We start from the raw sequence: 12,638 nt of genomic DNA, 5'->3' as shown, positions 1-12,638 counted from the left end.
TGTGCACAAATTCGACCACTAGTAAGGGCACTGATGGGCTCGGTTCACTACACACTTGGACACACTGAGTGTGACATGAGAACATACTCATTGGACAAAATAAAACATATATTTTATATAAATATAAACAACAGCAGCTAATAATTTTCTAAAATAAATTTTAACATGTTATTCAAAGTAGATTAGTTGTATTATTTGACATACCAGCAACCATTGTTGAACCAATTCAACCATTAAACATTTATAAATGTTTGCTAAATTGTTGCTAACCTATCTATGTTTGTTCATTCATTACTTTTCTTTTCGGCTTAGTCTCTATATTTATCAGGGGTCACAGCGGAATGAACCGCCAACTTATCCAGCACGTTTTACACAGCGAATGCCCTTCCCATTGCAACCCATCACTGGGAAACACCCATACACTCTCATTCACACTCATACACTACGGACAACTTAGCTTACCCAATTCACCTATAGCGCATGTCTTTGGACTGTGGGGGAAACCGGAGCACCCAGAAGAAACTCACGTAAACACGGGGAGAACATGCAAACTCCACACAGAAACGCCAACTGACCCAGCAGGACTTGAACCAGCGACCTAAATCAAAATAATATTTCACAAATTTTTATTCATATTTTTCCCTTAAATAATCACAGAATGAGCAAAAGCTAGGTGGTAACACGGGTCATCCACTGAATGAAACCTTTCGTCTTTTCCTTATACATTATACATACATACAGAGAATGAATGGGAAGCTACATCATGGCGAGTTGCATTCCACTATGTTTTCTGACACAATATAAACAAAGCGCACAATGTAAATCAATGCAAATCACCAAAGTAAAGCTGATTATTTAATAGCCGTATCTCTCTCTTGCACTTTTTCTCTGTAAAAGAAACCACAGTATCAGATTTAAACAGTAACATAACAGTCGTGTTTTGGATAGCAGCATATGACATATACATACACTCAGAAAATTGTTTTGTTGATAGTTCAAAAGTATTTACTAAAAGTGAGTTGAAACAACACAAATCTTGAGCAACTTTAAAACTCATTTTAATTTGTAAAAACTAGTATGTTAACATGATCGCTTTATGTTGTCCCAACACAAATCGATTGTGTGTAACTGTAGAAATGTAAATGTAATCATCCATTCACTGAGGGTGACTTGGCGTGTGCGGAGTGACAGAATCACAGATATTAAGGCATCTATATGATGTAATACGATGTATTATGTTTGCTGTTAATTTACACCAATATGACTAGATTAGATAGTGTATTGCAGTATATCAGTAGCTGTAACATTACAGCAATGCAGTTTATTTTTTTGTTTACCCCAATAGCCTGGTGGTTATTGCGTCAACACATAGCGCTATCCATGTTCACAGTGACCCGAGTTTGAGTCCCAACTCAAAGTTCTTTGCATCCCTTGCATCTCATCTCTCTGTCCTATAAAATCAAATTTAAACATAATAAATAATAATACAAATATAATAATATTAAATGTACAAAAAATATAATAATAATAATAAAATAATATAACATACAACCTAGTACACCTTTAGAAGCACACTTTGTGAAAACGGCATATATTTTTGCATATAGAATGCAAGACAGGGGTCAACATTAACATGCACACCACATTTACTGACAAAAAAAGGCAAGATTTTGAAATTTAATAACAATTTTTTATTTAGCATCTGTACAATTTAAGATCAGGACCAACAACGTAAACCACATCACATTTACTGTCCTACAGATATTAAGCCATTGATGGATGATGACCGCATTTAAAATGTGCAAACAACTGTAAATACAAACATGACCTTTATTTGGTTCTAATGAATAAACAGTTAATCAAATCCATTTTTCTTAGTGTTCATAAATATGCATAAAGTTTATACCATAAATACATTATCCACATACTGTAAAATCCACAACACTTGCATGCTAGCCTTCAGTAGAGTCAAAAACGGTGTCCTTCTCCTTTATCAACACAGCTCTAATATTGTCCATTTGCTGTATTTATAACGTATGGGATCAAATTCCCGCCTGAAGTAACAAGGTCATGGATAGAAAAATAATGCACAGAAATCAATATATTGACATCGCTTGTAAAATTATAATTGGCAATGGCCAAGTCAATCACCTGATCTGAATCCGATTGAGCATGAATTTCACTTGCTGAAGACCAGAGCATCACCAGTGATAAAACCCAGCATCTGGTGATGTCCATGCGTTCTAGACTTCAGGCTGTAATTGACTGCAAAGGATTTGCAACCAAATATTACATTTTACATTTAGTCATTTAGCAGACGCTTTTATCCAAAGCGACTTACAAATGAGGACAAGGAAGCAATTTATACAACTTTAAGAGCAACAATGAATAAGTGCTAAATAGTGAAAGTTTGATTCATGATTATTATTCTGTCCCATTACTTTTGGTCCCTTGACAAATGGGAGGCACCTATGCAAACTGTTGTATTTTCTACAGCGTTCACCTGATTTGGACGTAAATTCCCTCGAATTAAAGCTGACAGTCTGCAGTTAAAGCACATCTTTGTTTTACTTTAAATCTATTTTATTTTAATCTATTTTGTTGGCGTACAGAGCTAAAAATGTTATAGTTGTGTCAATGTCTTAATATTCATGTACTTGACTGTAGGCTTAAAATACATTAGCTACAGTTATAGCTATATATATATATATATATATATATATATATATATATATATATATATATATATATTGCGTACATAATTTTTCCGTATGGGACTGTATGGGTCCCAATAAATTTGTACTCTTGATTTATACTTCTGCGTCGAGTGATCGGCATGACCAATGGCACCTGCCTTGCGCATAGTCATGCATATATACTTCTGCGTGCTGTTTGTGTTGCTTTGCAAGAGCACTTCCAAAACGCTAGCTTTGTTACAAATATTACACTCAATACGTAACGATCCTTGTTGCGTAAACTTAGTTTAACACTTATGTAAGTGGGTAAAAACTATATTGCAACTTGGAACGAGTTCAAATACATTTTTATGAAACTACGAAGTGTCGTTGAATGAAGAATATGAACAGAGCTGTGTTCAACTGTGCGCATACACTAACATCCGGGAAAAAAGTAGAGTTTGGGCTTGCAACTCCGAATTTAACAGCATTTTTTTTTAAACAGCATGCAAATTATATAAATATCCTCCATTGAGCACAGGTAATGTGAAGTTTCATGCACCTAGTGTGTTCTTATGTAACTTCTTCGAGGCCTTATTTCATTCTAAAACTACTTCCACTTCAGGTTCAGGCTTCTCTTCAGTGTGAACTTTAATGTGGGATACGAGCCCCGGTTTCTCTCTGAAACTCTGTTGGCATGTGTACGGCTTCTCTCCGGTATGAACTGTCATGTGCCTTTCAAGTTTGTGTTTCACTGTAAAACTCTTTCCACACTGTTGGCAGGTGTAAAGCTTTTCTCCGGTGTGAATTCTCATGTGAATGTCCAGGCTTTGCTTCATCGTGAAACTCTTTTTACAGTGATGGCAATCGAACGGCTTTTCTCCAGAGTGGATTTTCTTGTGCCTCTCCAGTTTTGTTTTCTCTATAAAACTCTTTCCACACTGAGGGCAAGTGAAAGGTTTTTCTCCGGTGTGAATCTTAATGTGACCCCTAAGTGTACTTTGTTGCCTGAAACTCTTTCCACACTCATCGCAAGCAAAAGGTTTCTCTCCGGTGTGAGTCCTAATGTGAATCTGAAGGCTTTTTTGTTCATTATAACTCTTTCCACACTGAGGGCAGGTGTAACGCTTTTCTCCGGTGTGAAGTCTCATGTGGCTTTCAAGGTTTTGTTTCCCTCTAAATCTCCTTCCGCAATGAGAGCAGACGAAAGGCTTTTCTCCGGTGTGAATTCTCATGTGACTTTCAAGTGTCTTGTTCTCTGAGAAACTTTTTCCACACTGTTGGCAGGAGAAAGGCTTTTCTCCAGTGTGAATTCTCACGTGACTTTTAAGATCTTGTTTCACTCTGAAACTTCTTCCACACTCGGGGCAGGCGAAAGGCTTTTCTCCAGTGTGAATTCTCATGTGCCTTTCTAGGTTTTGTTTCTCTGTGAAACTCTTTCCACACTCTTGGCATGTGTAAGGTTTCTCTCCGGTGTGAATTTTGATGTGGTTTTCAAGGCAAAATTTTACCCTGAAACTCTTTCCACACTCAGGGCAGGAGTAAGGCTTTTCTCCAGTGTGAATCGTCAAGTGCTTGTCGAGGGTTTGTTTCTCTGTGAAACGCTTCCCACATTCTTGGCATGTGTAAGGTTTCTCCCCGGTGTGAATCCTCATGTGGCCCTCCAGGCTATGCTTTATTCTGAATTTTTTTCCACAGTCAGGGCAGATAAATGGCTTTTCTCCGGTGTGAATTTTCAAATGAGTTTCAAGGCTTTGTTTCACTGTGAAACACTTATCACACTCCGGACAAGTGAAGGGGTGATCTCCAGTATGAATCTTCATGTGATTTTTAAGATACCGCCTTTGTGTGAAACTCTTTCCACACACTACACAATTAAAATTTTGATCCCCAGTGTGAATCACTGTGTGACTTTCAAGGCTTTGGTTTGTTGTTAAAATCTCTCCACGCTGTTTGCAGGTGAAAGGCTCTCCAGACTCTCCAGTGTGAATCTTTAGGCTCGGTTGTTCAGTGAAATGCATCCCAGACTCATGATTGGGTGCACAGTCTTCTTCTTTTATATCCATTTGATCTAAGCGTTAACATATAAGAGCAATTACAATTAAGGTTAGATAACTGAGGTAATTGTTTAATAATAATTCAAAGGCAGATTTTTACTGGGCGACAACACAGCCTTGTTTTAAAAATGTATTTCACCCTATCCTTGAAAAACAACATCTGATATGTTTGACACAGAGTGGGAAATTTAAGTATCTTAAAATAATATCTCAAAATACTGCACCATCTAAAGGCGTACATGGTGCATTTTTGCTGTGGTATGAGCTTGTAAGCATTTTTCTTATTGGGAGAAGTTGTGTGAAAATCTTGTATGCTTGTATGGTCGTGGCTTGTACCGTGTGAAAGTTACAAACGTGTAAAAAAAATTTGGGAGCTGTCGGCTAAAATTCCTGAGGTGTGAAACGAGCCTACCTATCTGAAGGTGACCAATCAGAAGTAAAAACTAGCTGAACAGCGAGTGTGGTATCATGTCAACCATGACAGATTTGTCAGAGATGATAATTTACAGCAGACCAGGTTATAATTCACTTCATAAGGTTTTGCTGTGGAAATTCAAGCGATTGCTTTATATATGGCATTGTCCTAAAATTTTGTCTTTTATCAATTCTATCATTTTTGGCATACTGAGAAGCGGGGGTGGGGGTGACCGGTATTGAAGAGCGGCTGAAGGCGACTATAACGTGTGTCTTTAGATTAGGGGGAAACTGAAAGCCCAGAGGCCACTGAGCCACCTTGCCGGTCCACAAAAGCCACATTTCTTCTCTCACACTTAAAGAGAGCATGCCAGTGCAAGCCAGGGCCAGTCGTATGTCCACAGTCACTTTCAGGGACTCATCAGGCCAAAGCAGGGCTTCCTCTGGGCAAGCAGCCAGCCTTTTTTGGCCTGCCAAATACCTTGAACTAAAGAGGGCCCGCTGGGGCAGAGTGAAAGCAAAGGCGAAGTTTGCTTGAGTCTGGTAAAGATGGTCAGCCATCATTTTACTAGTTTTTCGATCTCATGTGAGTACATGTGCCCAAAGACACAGCAGCCAGTAACTATCAGTTGTCGAGAGTATTTCTCAGGTTTAAAAGGTGTTTTTGAGCATGAAGGTGCTCATCTAGATAGCGAGCTATTGGACAAACAGTGGAAACACGACATAATTCCAGCCTCACTGCTCAAGCTCCTGGACTATTGGCCTGGCCCAGCCAGATAAAAGCCCTGGTTTGCACTGACAGTGGAAATGTGGCTAATGAGAGCCATTATCTACCAATGGCAAAAACATGGAACAGTAGAGAATCTTCCCAGATGTGGCTGGCCAACCAAAATTAACCCAAGAGCAAAGTCAAAAACTTTTCCAATAGGTCACAAAAGACCCCACAACAACATTCAAAGAGCTGCAGGCCTTACTTGCCCCAGTTAAGGTGAGTGTTCATGACTCCACCATAAGAAAAAGACTGGGAAAAACGAAAACCATTGCTGAGCAAAAATAACATAATGCCTGGTCTCATTTTTGCCAGAAAACATCTTGATGATCAAGACTTTTGGGAAAATACTTTGTGAACTGATGAGAGAAAAGTTGAACTTTTAAGATGGTATGTGTCACATGATGTGTGGCGTAAAAGTCAATTCAATTCAATTCAATTCAGCTTTATTTGTATAGCGCTTTTACAATGTAGATTGTGTCAAAGCAGCTTCACATAAATGGTCATAGTAACTGGAACAGTGTGGTTCAGGTTTTAGTGTTTAAGTTCAGTTCAGTTCAGTTTAGCTCAGTTCATTGTGATTTAATCATTACTGAGAGTTCAAACACTGAAGAGCCAATTCATCGATGCGTAGCTCTACCAATCCTGAACCATGCGAGGCAGTGGCGACAGCGGAGAGGGAAAAAAAACTTCACCTGATGGGAGTGAAGAAAAAAAACCTTGAGGGAACCAGACTCAGTTGGGCACGACCATTTTAATTTCTCCGCTGGCCAAAAGTCTTGTGCAGAGCTTCATTCGCCGTGGTTTAGGCAGGAAGATGGCAAGTCAAGGGCATCGATTTAATTTTGATATTGGTGGGGATCTAATTTAAAGGCATTTCTGACCAAAAAGTCTTCTAATAAAGACTTACGTTTACTGAGGGTTTACTTGTGCAGAATCACTTAGCTCCGCATCTGAACACATGTTTGCAAATATACACCATTATATGCATGTACCTTAAGCTAAAAAATGACGTAATTTTTTTGTTCGTTTTCTGAGAGCATAAATAAAACAGCACGTTCTATTTCATGGTATTAAAACATTATTAAATGAATTAAATAATTAAGAAATTATTAAGAGAATTAGAATTAATCTAATTAAGAATTAGAAATAACATTGAATCAAGCATGTCTCATGCTGCAAATGTAGATGATTTTATGATTTGTCAATCACACTGTCAATATGTGTTTGGGGGAGGTAGCACTTGAGTAAAGATTATAGATGTTTCAGTACATACGCGTTAATGACAGTTGACGGAGCATTATATTATTTAGGAGATGATTCAATTATTGGTGGCGAACTTTCAATAATCAGTGGATATTGGTGAGGACACGTCTACTCGGCCTTGCTAATTGTCACCCTTGGTAAAAGTAACAGCATTTCAGAAAAAAAACAACAACATACCAACAGTAAAATGTGGTGGTGGTGTGATGGTCTGGGGCTGTTTTGCTGCTTCAGGACCTGGGGTCCTTTCTTCATACCTTGCTTAAATTATCTAAGATGATTTGGCAGATATCCGGGATCTTTTAATCTTCATAAATGATCTCTTAAGGTCTTAATTTGGTTCTTCAAACAGGTTTGTGAATCAGATTAAAATGTCTGGATGAACCGATCTGAGATCACTGCATGTGTTGTAAAGGACAGATATATTGATCCGCAAAATCATGATCAGTAATGCAACGATTGGCTGATGGCACAGCAGCGTAATGACATCATCTGATTAATATTCAATTATCCATGTGAGCAAAATTACATCAAATTCGTAGTAATTTGTTAAATATGATACACAACAATTTTCCACATTTGTTGCGTTCTGCAGGTTTTACACTTTCGCTGTGTCGAGTTAGCAATTTATTTAGTTTCAGATTTAGAGCCAATTTTCTTTATTATAGTAGCCTATGCCTATTCATGTTTCTTAATTGGCGTAAGGAATAACTGGCTGTTTAATTAAATTTAGCATCAAAAATTGCGTTTTGATATAAGTAAAGGTGTTTGCAACTTTTACGAAGCATTAAACCACCGGCATATTATGTCAAAACATGTGCATGACTGCATAAATTATTATTCCTAACAAAAAAAAAAAACAGTAGAATAACATGAGCTTGATATTTTTAATAAGTGGTAAACACATCAGTTATTACACTTTTATACCTTCTATTTTTATTCTTAGTTTTTAATTGTTTCCTTGTTTTTCGTTTAAATCAAGAACAAAAATTCCAAGCTGGCCAAATTAGCATACACAATTAAATCATACCTGCCATCATTTGCCTGCGGGGTGGGGGTTCTTCTGTGTAAGAAAAGTTAGGACCCGAGGGGGTTGTGGGTTTCGGGCAGCAGCGATCGGATACGAGTTGACGACCGGGAGACTATTATTGGCGAATGTACCAAAAAGATGAGAACTGGGAGAGGGAGGGGGGAATTACCGGAGTTTTCGCCGAGAATTAACGGGAGAGTGACGGGAGATGGGTGTAAAATATGAGAAAAACGGGAGTGTTGGCAGGTAGAACGCAACTAATCTACAGTCATAACATAAGTCACATATTTTAAAAGGCAATTAAAGTGCAGAACTCACCTTCACAACAGCTGAAGACAGTTGGGTCTCTTAAAGCTTTATTTTTCTAAAATATCTGCGAAAAACGTCGTTGCACGTCACCGCGAAGATTTGTAACTGAAATTGGATGTGACGCGCAAATGAGTCGCGCGTGTCAGACAGCAACGATGCTGCGCGCTCCTTTCTGTGTGACAGACAATGGACAGCTCTCCGCCAGATGTTTCAATTCTCTTCAGATGAGTATATTATTATGAGTAGACTCAGTTTTTCTTCCTCTTCTTTGGAGTTTGGCAGCTAGCATCCATAAGCTGCTTTACTGCCATCTGCCGTTTTCACTTAGTCTTCGTTCTTATATATATCTTCCTTGACCTTATACTTTCCATTATATTTTTAAAATGATATTCTCCTATGTCAATTTCACAAAGCTGATCTTTAAACTCATGTATCCTTCCACCTGCCATTTATTACATAATTCAGTAGGACACTTTCCGATAAAATCTTATTTAGTCTATGACCAATCCTCAATCTACCGGTGATGACTTCTTCTCTCCTTTTATTTGCTTTCTATACCAGTTTTATTTTGGATCATATTTAAATGCATTCCTTTGATTTATCTTAATGATTTTTGGAGTAGGCTACAGTAACTAAAAACTACATAACTAAAAGGGATAAAGATGTTTATATTCATTATTAAAAACAGTTAAACATTTAGCCTGTTTTTCTAAAAGGTAAAATTGATTTATTTTTAAATTTCATTAAAAAAAACACCCCATAATACTTTAGATCATGTTCAGTAAAACTGGTATTTGTTAGAAAAAAATAGTAGCCTAATGTACAAAAGAAAACTGCTATATATTATTAACAAAAATGACTGCACTTTTTATTTATTATTTTTTATTAAAGAAAGGATGGAATACAACTATAAATGATTTACATTTCAGATACAATACCACAGTTACAGTAAGTTTAACAGTAAAAGTGTGGTAAATGTAGGTGATTAGTGGATTGAAAAGCCTTCCGTGTCAGTGTTGAGAATGTCCATGCTGCTTCAGGCTTTAAAGAGAACCTATCATGCCCGTTTCTGCAAGATGTAAAATGAGTCTCTGATGTACAGTGTGTGTGTGACGTTTCAGTACCCCACAAGTTATGTTTTATAACTCTTTGAAGCAGCCCCTTTCAGTCTTTGATCCTAATACTGCCATTTTGGTGACTGTCGCTTTAAACTTAAATGGAATTGTGCTGCCAGCATACCGGGGTGGAGCTACAAAGAACTATGGGTCACCAAAGCAGCAGATTCAAAAACAAGACTAATATCATATGCTAATGAGGTAAAGATCCTCACTAATCGGCGGGGCTTACACCCTCTCATGACACTACAAAGGGAGAATGTCAATTAGGTTGTTTTAGAGCCTGTTTTATGAAGTGTGATTATAAAAAAAAAATGAATAAATGTTTACATGAGAAGCTGGTTGTATTCACTGACTGCTGCAATACAACTGGGTTTAAATAAAAATGTTTGCATAATAAAGGGTCTCCTTAATTTACAAACCCAAACTCGAAAAAAGTTGGGACAGTATGGAAAACAGAAAAAAATTGTGATTTCTAAATTTACATCGACTTCTATTTCACTGCAGACAATACAACAAACATTATTTAATGTGTTGCTCATGAATTTTATAGTTTTTTTCCAAAATAAACACATTCCATGTTCCAATTTTGGTTCTTGCAACATTGTAAAAATTTAGAACAGTAGAGAATTTACCACTTTGTAATGTTGCCATTCCTTTTCACAACATTTAAAATACATTGAGAGACCTGCAAACAAGATAAGGATGGCCAACAGAGTCTTCATTGTCACATTTTGTGCTTCAAAATACACCCTACATTCTCTATTGGGGACAGGTTAGGAATGCAGGCAGGCCAGTAAAGTATTCTCTTTAGCCAGGACTAATGTGTGCAGAATGTGGTTTTGAATTGTCTTGTTGAAATATGCATGGGCGTCCCTGGAAAAGAAGGCAGCATATTGTGCTCCAAAATCTCTATGTACTTTTCAGCATTAATGGTGCCATCAGAAACGTGGAAGTTAGTTTTGCCAAGGGCACTTGACCATTACAAACCATGGCTTTTGGACTTGTTGCTGGTAACAGTAGCCGCATTTCCACTATCGGGCCAGTGCGAGCCAGGGCTTTAATCGGGCCGGGCCGGGCCAATAGCCCGGGAGGTTGAGAAATGAGGCCGAAATCATGTCGCGTTTCCACTGACGGGCTAGTAGCTCACAGCGCGTCACGCAAACACCGCCCCCAGAACGTCCCCGAATCAAACGTCACACAACCCGCCCACTCCAGCGGGAATGAGGCAGATAAAGCACACCATAGAATCATCACGAAACGAAACCATTAAAATGAAGACATCCGAAACAAACAAATGACACGTTACTGTTCAGCAGTACATGAAATGTCTATACGCACAGACCTGTGTATTTCCATTCATTACATTTGTTTACTCGCCGACCAACTGGCATTGTGCTTCGACTGCTCTCGCCGAACGCAGGGACCCATCACAGAGAGCGCACACATCCATAATATAAAGCCACAGAAATTCTCCTTTATAACTCGATATGGCATGTATTTTATAACATCCTCGTTTTGATAGAAGTCGTGTTAAGTGTTTCAGCATAAGAGCGAGTAGCCTTATATAATATAGCCATATTTGTTGCGCTCGGCAGCTATTCACTAAAGCTCTTTATTTAAAGTTTCATTTATAAATTTAACCACGTCATATAAAAACATAAACAGTTGTTTGAGTATATAGAACACATTTTGTGTGTGGGCTTTCCCCCATATGCGTTTAAAGCAGCGAGCGCTGCGCATGACTGGGTGACAGAAAAAAAGGTATAGGAGATTCTGCTTTCACTCACCCAAATAATGCTCCGTTTGCGCGATTTGATTTATATCATCGTATCCAAATACTTATAAAATAATTTTATAAAATTATTTTATAAAATAACTTATAAAACTTATAAATAATATTTCAAACCTTCTCCGGTGTTAATTGTTTTTATAAAATATCGAAAATCTTTTTTTTTTTTTCAGACAGGTCTTTGTAAAATGAAAGTTATAGGCTATATGCTTTAAAACGGCTCGATTTATGTATTGTATATAGGCTACCTACATATAGCTAGCTTTTGTTTATTTTATATTGGTTTATTTATTTAATGTGATTTTATATTTATCCGATATTTGTAATTCTTTAAATTATATTTCATTATAGCTTAGGCTATTTTATCAAGATATGACACTATATTGTTTAAAGTCTACGAAAGTGGGCACGTATTTTGTTAAGTTTTATGTCCTTCTGTTGTAATTATATTGTGTATTATCTCCAAAATAAAGAAAGAAAAAAGCCGCTCGCGGCATAACAGAGCTGTGAAGGAGCGCTCTTGCCTAGTCTCACACACACATACAGGCATTAAACGCGCACAAACAAACATTTTAAACTTGACAAAAACTCTCGAAAACCTTTACTGTCTGCTGTGTCTTTAATATGGTGTATTGATTATTATGCGTTATTGAAACAAAGCAGGACGCAGCAAAAAACGTCACTATAAATTAAAACTACTTTATTATTTTATGCAGCAGCCTTACATTTAAAAGCGAAACATAAGGGTGATCATACGCAAAAAGACCCCAGACTATAAGGCTAGATGTTTTCTTTCCCTTATTTCTTTATTTGTTTGGCGCATGTACTCATGTGCGATCAGAAAACTGCCCGCCTCTTCTTTCACTCCGCCCCGAAGCCCCAGCTGGCCCTCCTTGGCCCAAGGTATTCGGCGGGCCGAAAAAGGCCGGCCGCTGGCCCCAAGAAAGCCCCGCTTTGGCCCGATTAGGCCCCGGAAGTGACAGTGGAAACCCCACTGGCCTTGGCTCGCCCTGGCTCGCTCGCTTTAGGCGCGATAGTGGAAACGCGGCTAGTCTGGATGATCCTTTTCTTCTTTGGTCTGGAGCACACAGTGTCCATTACTAAAAATAATACCTGAAATATGAATTAATCTGACCACAGTACATGTTTCCACTGTGTGATGGGCTACCAGATGCCTCCAAGCCCAGAGAAGTCAACATTGGATACTGTTAACA

The 12,638-nt window shown here is 37.9% G+C and overlaps 1 protein-coding gene across 1 annotated transcript; it reads right to left on the bottom strand.

Annotated features, from left to right (window-relative positions):
- Positions 1-1,814: 1,814 nt before the first annotated feature.
- On the bottom strand, positions 1,815-8,787 carry si:ch73-367f21.6. Its single transcript, XM_017352375.4, has 2 exons — positions 8,527-8,787; positions 1,815-4,746 (listed from the first exon to the last, which is right to left on the bottom strand). Exon 2 carries the CDS (start codon positions 4,739-4,741, stop codon positions 3,275-3,277), a length of 1,467 nt encoding a protein of 488 aa, XP_017207864.1. The 5' UTR covers positions 4,742-4,746; positions 8,527-8,787; the 3' UTR covers positions 1,815-3,274.
- Between the last annotated feature and the right edge of the window lie 3,851 nt (positions 8,788-12,638).

This window comes from Danio rerio, chromosome 19 (genome assembly GCF_049306965.1).
Source record: "Danio rerio strain Tuebingen ecotype United States chromosome 19, GRCz12tu, whole genome shotgun sequence".
NCBI classification, from domain to species: Eukaryota; Metazoa; Chordata; class Actinopteri; order Cypriniformes; family Danionidae; genus Danio; species Danio rerio.
This window is presented reverse-complemented; position numbering and strand designations above follow the sequence as displayed.